The 21749-nt window shown below is 31.3% G+C and overlaps 2 protein-coding genes across 5 annotated transcripts in view; both read left to right on the top strand.

Moving 5' to 3' along the window:
* Positions 1-9868, top strand: part of LOC145325028 (uncharacterized) — a 17868-nt gene extending 8000 nt beyond the window's left edge. For 2 of the 4 annotated variants that reach the window (XM_080167820.1, XM_080167817.1), the window contains exons 13-28: positions 5-328; positions 640-750; positions 1402-1665; positions 2131-2232; positions 2392-2541; positions 2743-2826; positions 4165-4292; positions 4643-4768; positions 5779-5842; positions 6695-6726; positions 7078-7785; positions 7984-8079; positions 8289-8358; positions 8720-8773; positions 8959-9035; positions 9322-9868. In XM_080167820.1, coding sequence (XP_080023946.1) covers positions 5-328; positions 640-750; positions 1402-1665; positions 2131-2232; positions 2392-2541; positions 2743-2826; positions 4165-4292; positions 4643-4768; positions 5779-5842; positions 6695-6726; positions 7078-7785; positions 7984-8079; positions 8289-8358; positions 8720-8773; positions 8959-9035; positions 9322-9411 — 2480 coding nt within the window. In that variant the 3' untranslated portion in view covers positions 9412-9868. Of the gene's footprint in view, positions 1-4; positions 329-639; positions 751-1401; positions 1666-2130; positions 2233-2391; positions 2542-2742; positions 2827-4164; positions 4293-4642; positions 4769-5778; positions 5843-6694; positions 6727-7077; positions 7786-7983; positions 8080-8288; positions 8359-8719; positions 8775-8958; positions 9036-9321 lie in introns of all 4 variants that reach the window. The other 2 variants (XM_080167819.1, XM_080167821.1) reach the window with 2 other exon arrangements.
* LOC145324440 (mitogen-activated protein kinase kinase kinase 15-like) lies at positions 9862-21749 on the top strand. Its single transcript, XM_080167026.1, has 17 exons — positions 9862-9928; positions 10197-10337; positions 10684-10851; positions 11328-11405; positions 11681-11801; positions 12388-12533; positions 13038-13120; positions 13666-13785; positions 14398-14470; positions 14761-14847; positions 16756-16845; positions 17216-17371; positions 19084-19163; positions 19260-19347; positions 20569-20622; positions 21163-21270; positions 21609-21749. The coding sequence occupies exons 1-17, from the start codon at positions 9914-9916 to the stop codon at positions 21747-21749; spliced, it is 1749 nt and encodes a 582-aa protein (XP_080023152.1). The 5' UTR covers positions 9862-9913.

Here is a 21749-nt window from a genome sequence, read left to right as displayed (position 1 = left end):
TTAGATGAAATCCCTGAAGGCTACAAAGATTTAAGCAGCGTCCCAAATGAGAAGGGAAAGAGAAAAATCAAGATTCAAGCTCCAGATGGCAAAACTTTCAAGAGTATAAGAGCAGCCCAAGAATACTTTGCCAAGTCACTTGAGGAGGATAAGAATGAGAGTGAGGAAGAGTCAGATGAAAAGGAGAGAGAACAGGAAGAAAGTGATATTGAACAAGACGAAAATGAAAGAGATCGTGAAAAGGAGTCAGACTCAGAAGAAAGTTCTATCGATGAGGGTGAAAATAAGAGAGACCGTGCAAGGAAGATAGAGTCTGATGATGAACAAGGAATTTATCCTTTTTCTATTAACATTTTCTAGAGTAGGTCCTTATACTCACAAGTTTACTACGGATATCATTTCAATTAATTGAATTTTGATTGGTTGGTTCCAAACTAGTAGTGTCCAAAATTTTTTAGCCAATATTTTAATACATATAAGGGGTAATTTTGTTTATCATCATTGGGGATGTACAATGTACATCAATTTTTCCTCCATTGTCCTATCCCTTAAGATCCATGAGCATCTACGACTGTTTTCGGTCTCGTTTTATCTTCCAAAATGTAAATGAAATTGCAACTAAAAAAGGATTTAAATCAGAACAAGAAGATGACAAATCTGAGGTTGATGAGATTGATGATAAGACTCCTGCCAAGAAGGAAGTAAAGAAAAGGAGCAGATCTAAAAAGGGAGCAAATACACCTGGAAGAAGTAAGTTAATGATTATATAAAAAAGATTGAACTATAAATGGATATAGAATACTTAGATATTATGATAGAAGTTTTGTCGTCAATCTATGTTGCTACTATAGTAATCATTTATTGGTCAGTTCATTCCTCCAGTGGGAGGAAGGGGATGGATGGGGGGTATCGTAATATTAGCCAGCTGGAATGCATTTCAATTTGAATTTAGTGAACTAAAATATTCGAAGGGGTTAAACTACGTCTATAGGGCATAGGTATATTTGAAAGAATTTCAATTTTTTACCACGTAGTTTTAAAAATATCAAGAATTGAAAATCATATTTTTATGATATTTGCAACTAATATGGCTGTCTTATTTTCACATAAACGGCATGCCGTCTTTTTTTTACATATGTAAGTTATGCTTGCAATCATTTTTCTGAAATGAACTTCTTGCAACTATCCCTTTTCGACTTTAGAATCGAATTAGTATTTAGTTTTCAATAAAATTATGAATTGAATTGGTTTAATTGTAATTAAAAAAACACTTAGTATTAGTTAATGTTATTTTCGAATAACTTTATTGCTTACCAATAATAATCATAATCTGCAAAAACTCATAAAGCATCAGTTTTCCATCAATCCTAACAATTATTAACAATCATATTTTACTCTCAGATGAAATCCCTGAAGGCTACACAGATTTGAGTACACCATCTGCCGCCAATCCCAAAAAGAAAAATATCAAGATACAAGCACCAGACGGTAAAAAGTTCTCAACAATTAAAGCTGCTCAAGAGTATTTTGCCAAGTCACGCGAAAATGCTAAATCTGAGCAGGAAAAAAAGGATAATGAAGATAACTCTGAAGAAGAGGAAAAGGATGACAGTGAACACGAGACTAAGACTGTTGATAGTGACGTGGAGTCTGATGGTGATTCAGGGATTAATTCTTTTTTTAGTTTTGTGTTGATTTTATGTTATTATGTATTGGGTTACATACTACCATGAACCTAACTTGTTTACTTTAGCAAATCAGATATCAAGATGCCTTCTTTAAGCAAAATATCCCAAGTAACTAATCAAAAGCTTGGCCTAACTACCCACCTATTAGATATCTGGAAAATCATGTGTGTTTTAGCTGTTAAATCCTGTATTTAATCCCATCTTTCTGTCTTCCTTAACACTCTTGCTAAAACTTTTTTTAATATACTTTACACTGGTGTTATTTTAGGAACTAGCGCTTTGCCTCGACCAGAAAAGCCCTATTGCTTTATTTAGAGGACATACCTTTAATTTTAAAATTACTTTTGTTCAATCGATCTTCGTGTAAAATTAGTTTAGTCATGGAGTCATAGTTTAGCCATTAAGCATTTAATCATACAACTAAAAAACGGATTGATATTAGATGCAGATGAATCTATGGTTGTTGAAATAACTCCAGTAGAAAAAACAACCGAGGAACAAACACCAAAATCGGACAAAAAGAAGAAGACTGGTTTGAAATTAGGTAAAGTTGAAATCTAAATTTTGTATTATGTAGATTATTTATAAATCCGCCAAAATTTGACAATATGATCAGAATCTGTATCCGGTTTTTTTAGTTTAACCTTGTTCTTGTAGAAAAAATTCTTTTCTTACAGTGACATTACAAATATGTTGGTTTTAGGCCAGATTCCTGAGGGCTACACAGATATGAGCACCCCCAAACCTGAAGGGGGTGGCAAGAGAAAAATTAAAATCCAAGCTCCTAATGGAAAAACCTTCTCTACAATCAAAAAAGCCCAAGAATATTACATCAAATCAATGCAGACTAAAGGGATTCATTCTTCCTATTTCGAAACTTCCTGTAATATTATGTAATCTTAAAGAACTTAAGAAGTTTACATTTTTTTATCTTCAAATTCTCGTTTCATTTTTTTTTTGACATTACTTAATTTATTCTTTATGATAGTAAGGAGTTAATAATTCTTATATTAATGAAAGTTCAATAGAAAGATAACCTTAAAAAATGATACAGAAACAAAATCAGTTGTTCAAGAATCATCAGTTACCAAGAAGAACACAGAAACGAAGAAGGAAAAGCGTAAAATGTACACGAAAGGTAGGATTTCATGTATGTAAATTTGTAAAAACTAGTTTTTATAGTTCGTCTGTATTGCTTTGCTCAGTTTTATTATCTTGCTTTTTATTCATCATTATAACTGCCTATATAAAAATACATAAAGGGAGTAGTAGTTTGTGCTTGTACTGTGTAAAATCCGTAAGTTAGCTTCAGAAAGCGATTATTAAGTCTAAGTGTTATTAAATAAGCGTTTGATTGTACTATGCATTTTGTCAATATTAAGAACACTTAGACTTAATAATAGCTTTCGATGAAGCTAACTCACGGATTTTACACAATACAAGCACAAGCTTGTCCTCCCTTTTTAAAAGCGAAGCTTTTCTATAATTAGGGTCGGTCCGTCACAGACGGATAGCCTTATTCGTTAATTTAGGCATGTTAGAATTGTCCTATCGATTTCAAACTTTGCATGGTGATTCCTTTAGTAGTTACGTCCGATTTAAAAAGCATAGCAACTCTATAATCATTACAAGAATGTCCGTACGTCCATTTTAAATATGTTGCTTTTTTTACTTTTTTAACAACAAATTTTTATGTGATCTAATCATCCGATTGATCTGATTTTTGGTATATTGAATCCTGGGACAACAAAGAACAATATTATAAGCAACGCAACCCTATAATCAAGTCCTAAGAATGTAAGTATGTCCATAAACATTATCCTGTATCAAGCAATCTTTCAACAAATTTACTTACAATTTTGCTTCGACTAATATACTTTTATATTCTGATTATTCAGTTCAGACACTATACAAGTGTTAATGTCCGTATGTCCTACCGTTTCAGTGCTTCGCTTTTATGGATGTTGTCATCCTTGTTCTATTAAAAAGAATAATAAGAAATTCGTAAGCCACTTTTTTTATGCCTGTATCTTGTTATTTTTGACCTCACGTTATTGACCAAATATACTCTATAGGTAATCTCGAATGATCTTTTTAAACGACATGGCTGTGGCTTAGGGGTTCTTTTATAGATTTTTGGCCATTTCTCTATTACCCACATTGCCTTTTACCTATATTCCTTACTTCGCTGCTTTTAGGTGCAAGCTTCTTTGCTTATCAGAAATCAAATGTTATTGAAATTACGTATTTTATAAGACTACTAACTTCTGAGCTCCTAGCATCTAGGAGCTCTGGATTCGAAGAAGTAAGGAAAATAATTAGCCTAAAACCAAACTTAGCTGCAAAAATTAAATAGTCAAAAATCATCCAGGGACAAGCTTTCATAAAACGGAGAACTCAGTTCAGTAGTTATCGATATCTTCAGCTACAGACAAAAAAAAATCTTAATACTTTATATAATAAGTAATTCTTTCAGAGGATCTGCCAAGAGACTTCATATATACACCTCCTGAAGGAAAAGGAAAGTTGAAAATCGAGACCCCTAGCGGAAAGATTTTTAGATCCATCAAAGCAGCGATGGAACACTTTGAAGAACAAAAGAAGGTTAATATTTTGTACATAGCAGGGAGAAAGGGGTCATAGGAACGTTTTTTCATTCGTTGGCTCAAAAACTTTGGGTACTGTTATTAAATTTTTATTTTTGTTTTCAAACTACTAGGTTCCAAACTTTTCAGCCAATATTTTAACATACAGAAGAAGGGTTTATTTTGTTCATTATCATTGAGGTCGTCGTTTATTGTCTCATCCCTTAGGGTCCTAGTTATTTATTTATTGAGTAAATATTCAATTAATAAAAAATAATTATTTCTCTTAATTGTATTTCACCTCTGAACATAATAATATTGAAACACTATAGTTAACCTAACAACTAAAACAACAATCATGATCTTCAGGAAGAAAATGGTGAAGGTGACCACAAGGAAGAAGGGAAGGAGGAGGGATATGAAAGTGATGCTAGTGAATCATCCAACCTACATCATGATGGGCTTCCCACTCCCTACCAACTACCAAAATCACAGGTAGGACAACAATGGTGTCCATTCACTTTCGCACATGTATCACATTTTTGAATAAATATAATCGCAACAGAATTGATTTAAAAAGAATGTGTAGTATTTTCAGCTGATTTTGGGAGTCTGTCCTAGTAGATCCCCAAAAAAACGACTATAATTTACGAAATATTTTTTTTCGAATTAATTAAGTTGTTTAATATTTCTTTACTTGGACAAACCTGCCATTAACTTTATTCTTTTTTTCTATGCTGATTAGTGTTGTGATAATATGCGGAAGTGTATGTACACCTTAGTAACTCATGTGCAAATGCCCTTTTATTTTTATTATGTACAGAAATGTACTAAATATTAACAAAACAAACAGAAGAAATGTTCAAATGACAAATTAATGCATACATTAACAACTATAATAGTAAAAATCTTATTGAATTTAACGTGAAAGGAATATTCTATTTAGGATGGATTTCAAGAAGATTTTATTATAATGTCTCAAATTTTAGCCGCATATATTTGTTCAATGTTCATTTTGTTTGTTAACATTTCTTTAATGTTTTATATACATAAGTAATAATAAAATATACTTGAAACAATAGATTCCGTGTGATTTATCCATATCAAATTATTTGCTCATTAAATAAATCACAAAATATCTGTTTGTCTTATTTTTGTCCTAACTGTAAACTAGAGGCCTGAATATATTTTTCTTTGCATAGTTCTAAATCATACAGATTTGTTGTTTTTCATAAATCACAGAAATTTGGTTTTGCAGTAATGGAATTTTTAAAGAATTCACCTTTGTATATTTTCAGTGCAGGGATAGGGTAATGAACAAAAATGAAAAATTAGGGATCTCTTATATCTAATCAGGGCGCTACATATCAAAGACAGAATTACATTCCTAGACTTTGGGTTGAAGATTAACTGAACTTCAATCCTTAAGATTCCTGGGTAAATATGTGTTTTACAAGTTGGATCTAAACAAAAAAAATGTACAAAAAAACTTTACTTTTTAACAGGAGGAAGGAACAGATGGGGAAAATGAGGTGATACCAGTAAAGAAGCAAACCAAGAAAATGGAAGGTAACTTTATTTTCAAGTATTCTATCTATAAAAGTTGCTGTGTTCTTTTTATTGTGGCCTTGATTCAGGTAATATACAGAGAGTTATAAATTTAAAAGCCCTAAATAATATAAAAATAATAAACTTGGTTTTTAATTAAATAAAATTACGCAAAGTAAAGAGGACTATCCACGAACCAGAGCAAGTGATTTTAAGCATCTTCCAGCATTGACCCATAGTATTTTTTTAGTGAATATACTAGGTTTATGTTTAATATTTGCTTTATCGACTAAAAAGTTAGGTTTAACCATGGTTTTATATGAAAAAAAATTTGAAATGTAAAGCAATTTTTAAAGCAATATCATCAAATGCTTTGTTGAGTTCAAAGGACAAAATAAAATAACACTGCAGAAAAGCATCAAATGTTGTAAATTGCAAAAGTACTTTAATCAAACTGTTTACAAGTTATCAACCCTTTTTCTAAATATACATTTTTAATCACAATAATTTATTTTGTGTCAGAGCTTTTAAACAACAGTTTGAACTCAACAAAGTATTCGATGATATTGCACTAAACAATGCTTAACATTTCAAAGTTTTTTTCATATAAAACCATGGTGAAACCTAACTTTTTAGTCGATAAAGCAAAAATTAAACATAAACCTAGTATATTCACTAAAAAATTACTATGGGTCAATGCTGGAAGATGCTTAGAATCACTTGCTCTTGTTCGTGGTTAGTCCTCTTTTTATTTCCTAACTTTTAAAATCTTTTAATGTGAACAAATATCAATGTTTGCATATTATATTAGATATTTATTCCCCTACTTGTTTCAATATTGCTAAGCTATGGTTAAACTTAAATTTGTTTTAGTTGACTTGCCAAAGGAAAAGAAAAAGGAGGAGGTATGCATAATTTATTGATTTTTAATTGTATTTTGGCTACAAATGTACCTAATGGCACAATAGACGAAAACAACGGTAATAATGTGTCACAAAATTAACATTTTAAAAGTTTAAAATTTCTACAATGCCCACGCCAGCCTTTTTTTGTATAGTTACACAAACCATCCCCATTTTTATAGCTTGAAATTTGCTTTCTTTTTTTCCTGCTTCTTTTTGCGCATTACTTTCCTTAAATGACTGCAATTATATCTATAGGTATATAAATAGAAATGCCGCTTCGAAACTTAGTTAAGTTTATTTTCAACCAAATCACTTTTATTCAATTAAATATTATTTTTTCTATTTGCCTAGAAGAATACTAAAACTGACGTGGAGCCCAATTACGTGTCTAATTCGGATGCAGAGTCGGATTTTTCTACAAAGAATAATTCCAATTACTTTGAAAACTTGAGCCAGAATTCTGAATCTTCACAAAAGAACAGCAAACGTAAGAAAAATAAGCAAAACGCCAGCCATCAAAAGAAAAAGATCAATGAACCTTCGAAAAAGGCTGAGACACCTGAAAATGATTTGGCAACGAATAAGGAGCCTTCTAAAAATAACCACCATGAGTTACCTGCTTCTCCCAAGAAGAGCCACCATGAGCTTCTGTCCTCTCCCAAGAAGAGCCACCATGAGCTGCCTACTTCTCCCAAGAAGAGCCACCATGAGATGCCTACTTCTCCCAAGAAGAGCCACCATGAAATTCCTACCTCTCCCAAAAAGAGCCACCATGAAATTCCTACCTCTCCCAAAAAGAATCACCATGAGCAGCCTGCTTCTCCCATAAAGAATCAACATGAACTGCCTACCTCTCCCAAAAAGAATCACCATGAGCAGCCTGAGTCTTCCAAAAATAGCCACCATGACATACCTGTTTCTTCTAAAAAGAACCACCAAGAGCTGCCTGTTTCTCCCAAAAAGAGCCACCATGAGCTGCCTGAGTCTCCTAAAAAGAACCACCATGAAGAGTCTGCTCCGTCAAAAAAGAAGAATATTTTTTCAGAGTTGACTTTAAAGGCAGGAATTAAGTTATTGATAAAAGTGTTTTTTTTTTCGCAGAAGTATTATATGGAGTTAAACTTTTGTGTTGAAGTGCATGGGTTTCTATAATAAAGCTTTTATTCCGAAGTAATATGCATTATACAAAGTCTTGTGGGTTAGGGTAAATTATAGTAGCTTCTGGTTTATAAATCACTTAAATCAATTAAACCTCAGAACAAGAGTGCTAAATCTTCTCCAAAGAGGCCCGTACTGGAAGATTCAGATGATGAGTTAGATAATTTAGAGTTGGACAGTGATGACAATTTTCAGGCACAACACATTTTATAGTTTACAAAAATTGTAGATTTTTCAACTTTTTCTTTGATTTATTATTCAGGATATTTTCATAACGAAATAAAATTTGATCAAACAACCCTCCCCCTTTAGTTAAACTAACATTTTTGATTTAATTTTAAGTTGGGCTAATTATTGTCGATCTAGGGTATTAAATCTATAGTTTAAAATGTGCCTTACTACAGGCAAGCCCAACCAAGAAGCGTAAGCTGAGCACTTCTGTTGCAGTAAACGGTGATCTATCTAGTCGTCAAGGTAGTTAATAATACTTGAAAACTTAAATAATATTGTTATTACTTATTTGAAATTATTTACGGACAGGTATATTACCCCTGGATCCAAACCTATCCCTACTAAAATTAAAATTATTGCAATTTTAGCATCCTTTCTATATTTTGCAAAACATTTTCTACTAGCTTTAACTCTGCTTTGTTTTCCTTTACCTATCCTTTTTTTGAAGGGTGGGGGGTTGGGAGTAAATGGTTCCTCAACTAGAAAAAAAAGATTTCTTTAACAAATGTTTAGTAAGCTGAACAATAGAATAATCTTCATATGAACAGATTAGAATATTTTATATATCGTCGTTTCAATAAGAATAAAGATTTATTAATTATAGATGTAGAGCTTAATAACCAGAACAAGACAAATAAAACCAACCCTAGCTTTGAAGGCAAGTAATTCTTTTCGCATCAAAGTAAAAACTAAAAAAAAAATCTTCTACCTATGTAAAGAATTCATTATAGACATTATAATATTACAAACATAAATATATAATATCTAATCAGATTGGATAAATCCATTATTTCAAAGTATATTGAAATCCTTGTAGAGAATATTTGATCAATTTTATTAAAGGTGGTGCAGCATTGGATGGTGAATCTACTGGTCAAGATGAAAGTCAGGATGACACGGCTGAATCAAACCATGTTCAGGTAAAAATGTGTCTTATTTTCAAGTGTATCCATCGGGAATAGGGATGGAAATATGGATCTAATATTAAGTTTTTGGTTGGTTGCACTTTTTTCTTATTTTGGCTAATTTTAAAGACTTTGAGGACTAGCACATAGAATGCCGCTGAACTGAACACTAACAGTCATTCACTGAACATAAATTAAAAACATTAGGTAGTAGAAAATAAAGAAACAAAACAAAAACAAGTAGATTATTTGGGTGTGTTCTAAAAATGTTTTCATAATTACTGATCTTGTTTTATTGCAGAGAAAAAAGAAGAAAAAGGACAAGAAAAAGAAGAGCAAGAAAAGCAAACACAGAAGCTTTCTTGGAATTGCAGTTGAAGGCTTTATGTAAAAAGTGATGTTTAATGTTGTCAATAATTATCATTATTTATCAATACTTATTCATTTTTACAAACTGCCAACTGTTTACCTTTTTTGTACATTATCAGACAATCAAATGTACAGAAAAATATTCTAAAACTTGTTTTTATTATATTTTTGACCAGATTTTGCTACTTTTTAAGGTTTTTATTATATATAATATTCCTAATACTTTTGGTAAAAATATGATATTTTTTATCATTTATTCAGAAAATTATAGTTAAATACCTGCAGTAAATTAAAGTAAGATAAAAACCTAAACATCATATTATCCTTGATTTTTATAAAATTCAATCGTAACAAGAAATATGACTATTGCCATTTTTGTCATATTCTATAGTAAAGATATATTTTTTGTTTAAGCTGTATCAAATTCTATATCTGTACCTGGTTATATTTTTTTTCTATATTTGTTGATTTTTTTCAGACCCATAATGAGTAATTTCTGACTAAAGATTAAACAATTTGTGACAATGCCTGTTAACGAGGTATGTTATTTTAATGGATTTATTATTACTTGGATCTTACACCATATTTTTATGTTCTCTAATAAAGTGAACCTTCTAAAGGGCCAAAATAACGTTCTCTTACATCCCCTTCTTTACTCCATCCCCTTCCATCCTGATGGATAAACGAACTGATCAATAAATGACAGGGAAAATAGCAAGCTAAATTGACGACAATTCCTGCATTAGATTATGACAAAACTCATATTGTCATTGACCTGTAATTTGCTAAATTTGAATATTTGTTCAGGCTGAAATAGTGTCTGACGGGACGGGTCAAACTGATAGTTTTGGCAGCAAGTCTGACAACTCTGGTAAGACGACCGTCACGAACGCCTACACCAAGCCCAGGCTGGAGATAGTTGTGGTTATTGATCTGCACCAACCACAAGTAAGTTTACAACGTGCTATTAGCGCAGATACTTTATGATCCATGTATTTTCGTCCGATGTTCGATGAGAGATTTTCAGTTGAGAATAAAAGTAGTTATTTTTTTATAAATGAAACAATAAAACACTTACTGCCATCGTTAAATAATCCTTATTTCAAAGTTATACAACTGTTTTTGGGAGGGTACCTCCACCCTCTCAAAATAAATCGCCCACCTTAAAAAAAAGATTAATTCTGTTTTAAAACTAAAATATAAAAAAGAGGGATGACCCTGATACGCACCTTTTTTTGTAATTTTAATTCTTTAAAATATAGACTTATTTTGCATTGACAGTCCTCTGTTTTAGCAATTGAGTGTGAGGAAGAAGGCACTGGAGGATGTAAAATTTTCTTGTGGTTCCCTATCCTACGCTACCGTACACCATGTACAGTTTGAGAAGTTGGACTTTGGCGAGGCTAACGTGCTGGACCTTTTTCTCAATGCTGACGTGGCCATTGTAGACTTAAGCATCCAGGTAATAAACAAAATTACCCCTTTTGTAGATTTAAATTATTGGTTAAAAATGATGAATGCTACTAGTTTGAAACCATCCAATCAAAATTTTATACACAAAAATTTAAAGCCAACGAAAAAGATTTCGCGGTTATGAAACTTTTTCTTATCCATTAGGCATTTTAAATAACAAATCAAAGTCATCCATATTTTTCTAATTACATATTTAATCTCACAACAAATTATTTTTGTAAGAATAAAATCTCCATTGATTATAAAACTCAAACCTCATGGTTCATTCTTTTCAATGGTTCAAAAGATCTACTGTTTTGTCTGACTGTGGCGTGTTTCATTTACTGTTCTAAGGAAATTTTTGGCTTAAACTAAAAGATTAAAATTTTTGTTGTTCTATAAAAGTTTTACATGTGTCTTAAGATAAAGGAACTTTTTTTTATTAATACCAAAAGCTTAAGTTGTCATAAAAACTTTTTTGTTTAGTTACAACAAAGTGCCTTGTTCTATCATCTTGGTGTTAGGGAAAGCTTTGGAATGAAACAAAATATCTTACTCTATCAGGTAATTTTAAGATACCTTTACAGTTTATGACGACATCCATGAGTGAGTAGCAAAATATAGAAAATAAATGGACAGACAGACGAACCGAGTTAGTAACAAGATTCTCTTATAGGTCAGCAGTATCTTTACACTTAAAAGCACTAGATTGTATTTGTTTTCTTAGATGGACAGACGCACCGACAAAGTGAGTTTTTTAGAAGCTTCTACATTTTACACCATGCCAACTTACCATATTGTGATTAAAGGCTTCAAAATACAAAATATTACTTATTCAGGACTTGGATAAGGAAACAACCGTAGATCTTAAGAAATCGTGCTCCGGTTACAGTTTTGTGTCCTATCATCCTTCTGGAGATAATGGGTCACTGGTTATTACTGATCATTCAGCGGTTATTGGTAGGTTTATTATAATATTATTGTAATGTATTATATGCTACTTAGAAATATTTTTTTCCTTAACATAACTTTTAAGACACATGTTAAACATAGATATTTTTATTAGGGTTGGCAATCCGCCCAATATTTGGGTCGGATTTGGATTCGAATTTTTACAAAAATCCGTCCCAAAAAAAGCGAATTATTTTGTGGATTGCGGATTCTTGTTTTTTTCTTCGGATTTTCGGATTTTGGGTTGCGGATTCTAGCAATATTATTAAAATTTTTTTTTTTAAATAAAAATTCTAGCCCTTACAGGGGATATTTTTTAACCCTTACTTAACCTAACCTAAAATAAGCATGAAAGAAAAGCTCCTGTAAAAATAAAATACGTGCTACAAAAGTCATGAAAATTAACAAAAATTCGAAAGTTCAGGATTCGGATTGCCAACCCTAATTTTTTATTTTCCTAAGACTGCGTGATAAAGGTATATTTTTGATTTGCTATACTTTATTCACTTTTTTAAACAAAAAAAAAACATTGAAATGATAACTACTGTAGGTAACTTTCCTAATACACTTCATGTAACTATCCTTTTTTTTGTAGGTGACATGCCTCGTATCTCCTTGACCTCGAAGCTAAAGCATCTGATGCGAGACCTGGAGGTCCAGTCCAAGGTTCATATGAAGGAAAAGTTTCTGGCAGACTTAAGAAAGTGTAGGGAACAGTATTCCGGCCCTGAACTTCAAACGGTAAAAGATTATTTATTTTTCATTCACGCTTATGATATCCAATTTAAAAAGGCGCCAGGGACAATTTTAAATGTTTTGGGTTCAAATTGTGCAAATTAGTCGAATGTAAATTTTTGTTCGTTTTACACCCGAGGTGAATTCTTAAAAAAATACCTAGGTTCGCTGACTCACCACAGTTGAATTTGTGAAAAATACTCTAAAATCACACGAAAAATCTACAAAAATTAAATAAATAAAACCTTATTTTTTTAAGGAATCCACCTCATTCATATGTGACATGATAATTTTTAAAAAATGTCACAACTTTTCTATCGCTTTTATAAGTGAAAATTATGTCTTAGAAGTTTGAAAACATCGGAGGAGGGGAGAGGTGGGGTGGGGAGGGGCTGTTTCTTATTAAGTGACCAATCTTCCATTTAATTTTCATTTAAAAGCGAAAGAATTTTAATCTGCAGCGCTGGGAACAAAAATCTGCGAACAAACAATAAAAGTTATTAATTACAGGTGCTACATAACATGAAGCGTAGACTTGATGATCCGAATGTTTTGAGTGGGGACGTTGTTCATAGCATGCTTATTAGCTTCAGGTATTATATACTACACTGAAAAAAACAAGGACCTTCAAGTCCTTGAAAATTGCAGTAAGTTGTTTCAACAAAAATATTTGTTATTTGTTTAGTTATAAGATTTCTACTACGCTTTTAGCCTTTTGATAAAAGCAACTTTAAGTTAAGTTTTAAATCAAATTTACTAAACATTTTTTTTTCTTTTAAATAAAATTGAGTGGTAGAAGTTCATTTTTCTCTTGATAAATTTATTAACCAGCCTATATATAGTTTATACTTTAAGCATATAAAGGGTCAGTAATTCAAGTATTCTAATATGAAGTATCCCATATATTCAGACAGGAAGGAGATATTTGACTTTTAATTTCATTGGCACTCGAAAGTTTTATTATTCTGTCATCGTATTCGTGGGCTTAAAAACTTTGAGTATTTTTATTTTGAATTTTTATTTGTTGGCTCCGAATTAGTGTATTAAATAATTTTGAACTACATGAGGGTGTAATTTGGGCATGTATGTAAATTCATCGTCCATTGTCTTGTCCCCTAAGATCCCTGCATATATTTAGAGAGATCCAGGATTACGATGCCATGGTCCAGCTGGTCAATGATCTCAAGACAATTCCCAACAGAAAAATTTACATCGACAACCCAGCCATCATTTTCTTATATGCTTTTGCACTTAACAGGTAAAACATTACCTTTATAAGCGCAGCTACTATCACTACTGTTCATTCTTCTAATTATTCTTATCTTTTCTTTGTATGTCAAAGTTTCTATATCTAAGGGGGAGGTATGTTGTGCTAAAATTCCGTAAAAATATGAGTTTTAAGGCTTAAAAACCGTAGTAGAACAATAATATTCACTAAATTTGTGTATTCCTTATTGAAAAGAACTAGGTAATGGCATAGACAAAAATATTAGTGAAAAATATTTAGTGAATATTATCGTTCTACTACTGTTTTTTGAGCCTTAAAACTCACACATTTACGGAATTTTAGCACAACCTACCTCCCGCCCCCTTAAAGATCTAAAGATAACTAAAACTGCAATGGCTATTGCTAATGAAATGCTAAGAAGTAAAAAAAGTAAGCTGAATGTGCTAAACAGTCCTTACCTAACTTTACACTTTATTATAATAAATTTCATTTGTATTTTGCATTTAGCCTTGAATTTGGACATGCGATTTTCTTTGGTTCTTGAACTGAACATATAAAAATTACTTTACACTATCTTTAAAAAAATGTTGGTTTGTTTCTTATGGATACAACAATCCTTATTTGAAAAATACCTTTATTCAGACGACACAAAGAGGGAGATAGAGAAAAGGCTTACCAAGTCATAACAAAAGCACTGACCAAGAAAGAAAATGAGGTACTAGTTTATGATTATTTGTCCAGTATTGCTTTGAAACTGATTTATATCCGCTGGATTAAAACCGGTTCTCGGCCATACTGTTAAACCATGTATAGCATTTTATTACAGACAATTTACCTACCAAATATTAAAATAACAATCATAAAATTAATACCATTTTTGTTTGCCAGGGGCCAAAAAAATGGTTTTGATATCCGCGGAAAGCTGTCTATAGATAATATATGGACACATATATGTAAATGTAATTGTAGAGAGTGACTTTTCTTAATATTATTAATCTATGTTAGGTTCCAGATATCATTTGTCTATGTGGACGCATATGCAAAGACAAGTTTGTGGAGAGTGACTGCACTGATAAAGAAATGTTAGATAAGGTATTTAATAAATACTATTTATTTTCAAAGAAGGTGTATCAACTTTTTTTTTATAGCTAGCCGGTTCTTTTAGTAAGTAGTAGATGTAAAATTTTTCATAGAATTCAGATATGTAATCGGTTTTTTTGTAGACCTCTTATTTTTTAAGTAATTTAAGTTTTTTAAAAAAATAATTAAGTCGGTTTTAAGGTACTAAAACGCAACAAAATAAAAGAAGAAAATGGCCAGTAAGAACAAAAATAGTAAGATCTTTAATTTGACACCTTACTTTTAAAATTCTGTTGAGTAATTATTGAAAAAATCTATTTTTTTAACCTCGGTTTAATAAAAACTTTAGACCTAAATATTTTCTCAAACAGACATAAAAAACATGGGTTCATATATACCTTTAGAATCAGAAAAATATTACGAATCCATTGTAAGCAAAATTGAAAAAAAGTAAAAAAATTAAAAATTAAACAAATGGCCAATTGTATTTTTTGTTCAGGCAACACTATCGTCTTCCCTTTTTTACCCCCTCTTTACCCCCTTCCCATTTTTATACTCAATTCAAGAATTAAGACGTTGCCTGTACAATATAATATGATATTTTCATATAATTCCTTTTATTGTAGTTTATATACTATATTGTAAACTTTTTTATTCAATTTTGCTTACAATGAATTCGTAATATTTTTCTGAACCCATATTTTTTTACCTGTGAAATAATAATAAAATTAATGTCAAAGTTTTTATTCTCGTGGGTTTAAAAAAATCGATTTTTTCAATAATTACCTGACAGAATTGAAAAAGTAAGGTGTCAAATTAAAGATCTTACTATTTTTGTTCATAATGGCATTTTCTTTCTTTTTTTTGTTGCATTTTAGTACCTTAAAATCGACTTAATTTTTTTTTTTTAAACTTAAATTACTTAAAAAATAAGAGGTCTACAAAAAAAACCGATTGCATATCTGAATTCTATGAAAAATTTTACATCTACTACTTACTAAAAGAACCGGCTAGCTATATAAAAAAAAGTTGATACACCTTCTTTTGAATAGGTATATAAGGGGGGGGGGGGGTTAATGCAACCATCTCGTAATCAATGTGTAAATGGCACTTAGAATTCGAATTTTGATCTGAAATTTTGCATGAGTAATCCTTGGTAGGTCTATTTTCCCTAAATCGAACAAAAAGTTGGAAAAGTAGCGGCTAACGGCTGGCGGCTCATCCGTTAAGACATTTGTTGGGTATTTTCAAGCGAAATCCATCACGAAACCTCTCTCCACATAATGCTCTTTCCTATCCAAAACGTTTTCAAACGGTTCTAGCCGGAAGTTGCTGGTACTAGAAATCTAAAAAATGTTTTTTTTGTATCATTTCACATGATTTAAAGCAAAAATATGTTTCAATAAGTTGATTTCTACGTAATTTATGACAGATTTGCCCTAAAAATAGCCAAAAAACGGCTAAACGGCTGAGCCGTTAGCCGTTACTTTTTCAACTTTTTTTTCGATTTAGGGAAAATAGAACTACCAAGGATTACTCATGCAAAATTTTAGATCAAAATTCGAATTTTAAGTGCCATTTATACATTGATTACGAGATGGTTGCATTAAACCCCCCCCCCCCCCCCCTTATACAATAACAAAATGTTATTGTATTTTTTAGGAATTATATCAAAGCAAAAAGATATTATTTGTTACTGGTAAAAAAACATGTATAAACATACAGAAAATACTTTCAATAAGGCCACAGTTTTTTAGAAGCTGCACTTTTAACTTTGTGACAAAAAAAACATTGCAACCCTAAATTACTTACTTGAAGACTGACGTATAGACCCTAGTAATAGAAAGGCTTTACTTTTTATTTGTATAAAATTAAATGTACAGAAAAATTGGAAAAAATAAAGTGTTATTTTTTTACTAGGCTGTTCGTTGGTACAGAAAAGGATTCGAGGTACAGCCGAATGAATATGCGGGTATCAATCTTGCCACCCTCCTTGTCGTTTCTGGACAGGTACAGTCTTTTCTTCTTATTATATAAAGTAGTAAGGATTTTTCTGACTGTAGCTTATAATTTCTTTAACTAATGAACTGATTGAAATTGAAGCTTCTTATAGGTTCTGTACGGTTTTAGACTATTTAAAATTTATATCTTGGTTTTAAGCTAATTTAGTTTTTTTCCTTATTTTCCTTACTCTTTTAAACATCCGAGGCATTATTCTCATAATTTGATTCAAAGACTTGACGGATTTTCAAAAAATTTGCAGATTTTTTATTATCTTATTATGAGACTTTGGTTAAAACTGCTAAATCCTATTTTAAATTGATTTACAAAAAAAGGATTTACCTGAAAAAAATACATTTTAGAATTTATTTACTTTTAGGATTTCTGTAGCAGCCCTGAGTTGCAGCGCATCGGTATGGTTCTGAATAATCTGATTGGTAGGAAGGGAAGTCTCAGCTCCCTGGAGGATTATTGGGATGTGGCCACTTTCTTTGAAATTTCTGTGCTTGCCGAGGATTATAGCAAAGCAACTCAGGTTAGTGTTAATACTTTTTTTTGTTAGTCGCAATTCGTGTCGTGTGTTAGTATGAGACTATCCTTATACTAAAGTAACAGGGTGTTTGTCTGTGTGTCTGTACCGAAGGATCTCGCTAACCCTTGAACCGATCGGGTTACCCTTAACAGGGTAGATACTCATAGGTCCTGGGAAGGTTTATAACTATTTTGGGGGAGGGTACCACCACCCTCCCAAGAGAAATCACAATAAAATCGAAAAAATTGAAATATTCTCGCCGCATAGTGTCGCTATCGTAGTGGCGCTGCGTAGAGACATGAATTTAACAGCTGATTGACCAAAGACAAATTATTTCTCAAATTAGGTATTTAAATAAAAAAAATTTAAATGCCACTAGAGGCCTCTAGGGGCGTAGCCGCTAGTTTATTACTACCCTGGGCCTGGCCTCCAGGGGAGGGTAGGTTAGGTCAAGAAAATAACTTAAACCATCCCAAGACATTAATAAAGCTTTACTGAAAAATACACTCCATTCAGGCAAGCATTTACGAGATCATTAGCTTCAGACAAATAAACCCTTTTACTTTATATCATAGGATATATCTGTCTTTGTATATTTTATGTAGTTACATTTCAATTTGTCTGTTACTAAATCGCCCCAGACAAATTTGTTTGTACCACGGCGTTAAAGGGCGAATATAGGTTGAATATAATATGGGCTCAAAAAAACCGTGCAATTCCATAGATTATAAGTAACTTTAAGATATTGACATATCCAAATGTATAAGTCTGTTATAGCTTAAAACCTGAACATTCTCAGGATAAATTTATGTAATAAGTGTGGTTCCCTAAGAACTCCAAACACCCTAGCATCACACAAGGCTTCGTAGCAAGGTTGAATTAAAAAGCTTTCGTTAAATGATAGTCGTAATAAAAGTGGAAACCAGTTATCAATCTATTTTTTTGTATTGTGGATTGTTTCTTCCTTGACAATATTCCCCAACAAAGTGTAAAGTATATGAATTTTATTTTTTTTAAAAAACCTTTACAGGAGAAATTTTATTTCATGTAAGTATGAAAATTATATGGTAATTGTTATAATTAATTTAAAGAGGACAAAAATAATAGGTGAATAGTGTTTTTTTTTTCTTATATTTTTATCTGGAGAAAATCTGGCGTTCGGTGCGTTTGTGTGTGTGTGTTGAAAAATGCGTACTAGGGTAATTATATCATCAAGAATTAATCATTGATCTTTATACAGAAAAAAAACTTTAAAACGTATTATTTACCCTAGTAATTACTCAGGACGCAAATTGACGCAAATTATTTTATGCTTTTTAAAAAATCAATAAAATAGTATATAATATAAAAAAATAAACACTTTAATTATCAATTAAGATGCATGCCAATGTAATAGTCAATTAAACTTAAGAAAAATAGTCAAAAAAGTCTTGTAAAGGGCTAAAATAAACGATTTTGTTGACTTTCTCATTTATCATATGTTGAAGTAAAAGCAAAAATTGCAAAATCTACTTAAGGATTTTTTTGATTTTTTAAATTTAACATAGATATTTTAAAAGTATGTAATGGCACCTTTCATATAAGCTCATATCATATTGAAACTATATTCGCCCTTTAAAGGTTTCCTTAATTCTATAAGGCTGAATGTCACATTTGACTTGAATCACAAATCTACCCATGAGTATGATATAATGGTGATAAACTATTTATTGTAGGCTAGTGAGTGTATGTTTAAACTGAAGCCACCAAATTGGTATCTAAAGTCCACCATTGGAAATATTGCTCTAATCAAAAGGTAAAACATTTCTGTTTTATGTGCTTTTATATTAATATGTCGAAAACCATCTTAAGATTTTTAAAAGTATCTTTTTTTAAATGCATTTTTATTAAGATTTCGTCGCAAGTGTGAAACCCAAGGCCTTTCACCAGAGGAAACAATCTTTAATTTCTGGATTGAATACTTTGATGACGCGACTAAGGTATTTTTTTGTTTTAAAATATTGTAATCATATCTTAATAAAGAATTTGTTTTATATTAAAAGGCGTGGAGAAATACAGAATAGAAAGTCTTAAGTGGGATAGATTTTGTTCACTAGGTCTACAAAGTGAAAATAATTGTATTTCCTTTCTTTTTACTATTTTTTTGTTTCTTGCTGTATAGGGGAATCATACATACGTCATGTCACTTTTAGAATAATATTAATACTAAAAAAAAGACTTTTGTATGCTATTTTTAATTTGATTAAACATTTCATGCAATCTAGGATTTAAGGTAAGTATTATTTAATAGGTATATGTATTTGCTACAATTTTTAGAACACGATACTTGCATTTTTTATTAGCAAAACAGCATAAGATCTATATAGGAAATAGGGTTGGGCCGGATACTTTTTGGGCCGGATACCGGATATCCGGTAACCGGCCGGATATCCGGCCAACGCCGGATATCCGGCAAATATCCGGTTATCCGGCCAAATTACCGGATATCCGGCCGGATAACCGGCCAAATTACCAGATATTAAAGTATGTTAAAAAAAATTTTCTTCAAAAATCTTATACAAATTTACATAAAGTTAAACTTATTCAGAAAAAATGTTCTTCTAGCTTCAATAATAAGAAAATTATAGCCATTTAAGATTTTAAAAAAGCAGAGATTTTTGGTGTAAAGTATAAAAAATAATAGAGCCGGATATCCGGCCGGATAGTTTCAATATCCGGTATCCGGCCGGATATTGAAAATGGCCGGATATCCGGCCACACCGGATATCCGGCCCAATTCTAATAGGAAATAACGTCTATAGTTATCGTGTAAAACTCTCAGTGCTCCAATATTATTAAAGGATATATTAAACTCTCATTTTATTTTTTAATCTTTAAGCATGTTTCTCCTATTTGTCTGGTGGTTAAATTGTCTTATTATAATTTGTAAAGTTTAAGAAACAATTTTTCAGTATGGCTTCGAAACCGATTAAAATCCGCTGGATTAGAACCGGAAAAAATAATGTATAGCATCGTATTACATCCAATTTTACACAAATATTAAAATAAAAATTATTAAATCAATAGGTACTAATATTGATTGCAAAACTTGTTTTAATCTAATAATTTTTCCTTTCAATATCAATTCAATTCAAGCTGTCTATAATACGACGCGATAGATTACTATTATATTCTGCAATCCATTATTATTTTCTTATCAGGAAGAGACAGAGGAAAGCATAATGTTTCCAATCCTGATCTGGGAACCAAATAAGGTAAGATCATATGTCAAATGCTTTGTTTTTATCTAAAGAATGTCAAAGAAGAAAAGAGCCGAAGTTGCATTAATTCCCAAGTTTTTTTTGGCATACTGGTGGATTAGGGAGCACTTTTTACATTCTTTAAAATATTTAAACCTTTTTAAAAGTTGTTTAATTGAGCATTGCGTAAGTGTAAGTTTCACAACTTTTTAATCATAACACACACCAATGAATAGTGCTTCATTTTTAGGGGTAAAAGAGTTAAGAAAGAAAAACCTTAGGGATTTTTGAAAGATAATAAAGGAGGGAGAGGCCATTGGACTGTATAAATATTAGACTAGTTTATTTGTATTCATTGGCTAAAAACTTTTGGTACCTTGATAAATGTTTAATTGGTTAAATCATTAACTATCATTCATAATCTATACGTTTTAACTCGTAATTTCCAGAGAGGGTAATTTTGTTTATCATTATTAGAGGTTTATATAAACTAACTTATCGTCCATTGTTTTATCTCTGAGGATTTAAATCAATGAAGCATTGTAAATTATTTAGGTGTATATGCCAAGCTATGTGAAAGTAAACAAAGACGCGGATGAGAAATCTATAACTATAGAGAATCTTTGCATCAACTGTCTCAGAAATAACTATTCCTGTAAACAGGTAAAAATACAAATTTAGTCTGGCATCCCTGAAAAGTACAATACAAACGGTGAAGTACTTGTTTCAAATACTTAAAGACCCAAAGCCTTAGTCATACGCTATTAATTTAAAAGTTTAAAATACTTATAAATTATTAGGCTGCTTGTTTAATATGAACATGAAAGCGTAATTACAAAAAAAGCAAAGACAAATGCTACTCAAAAGTCTAAAATACATTAATTCTAATTCCATGAATGGCTGTCTACATCAAGCTTTGTTAAATGCTAATCAATATTATTTCAAAATTAATGCCTAAGGCTTCGAATGGCTACTTTAAAGTCTAAATACAACAATTGTAGGTTCATGAATGGCTGTTCACCGTGAATATGATAAAATCTGTGACAACATACAAGCGTGATGACAAAGTTCTGTTCCTGTACGTTCATTCTGATGACTTCCAGATGCACTTCGCCAGCTCCCGTTGGCGCAGTAGGAAATAA

This window comes from Acartia tonsa, chromosome 7 (genome assembly GCF_053477335.1).
Source record: "Acartia tonsa isolate MP-2025a chromosome 7, ASM5347733v1, whole genome shotgun sequence".
Lineage (NCBI taxonomy): Eukaryota > Metazoa > Arthropoda > Copepoda > Calanoida > Acartiidae > Acartia > Acartia tonsa.
This window is presented reverse-complemented; position numbering and strand designations above follow the sequence as displayed.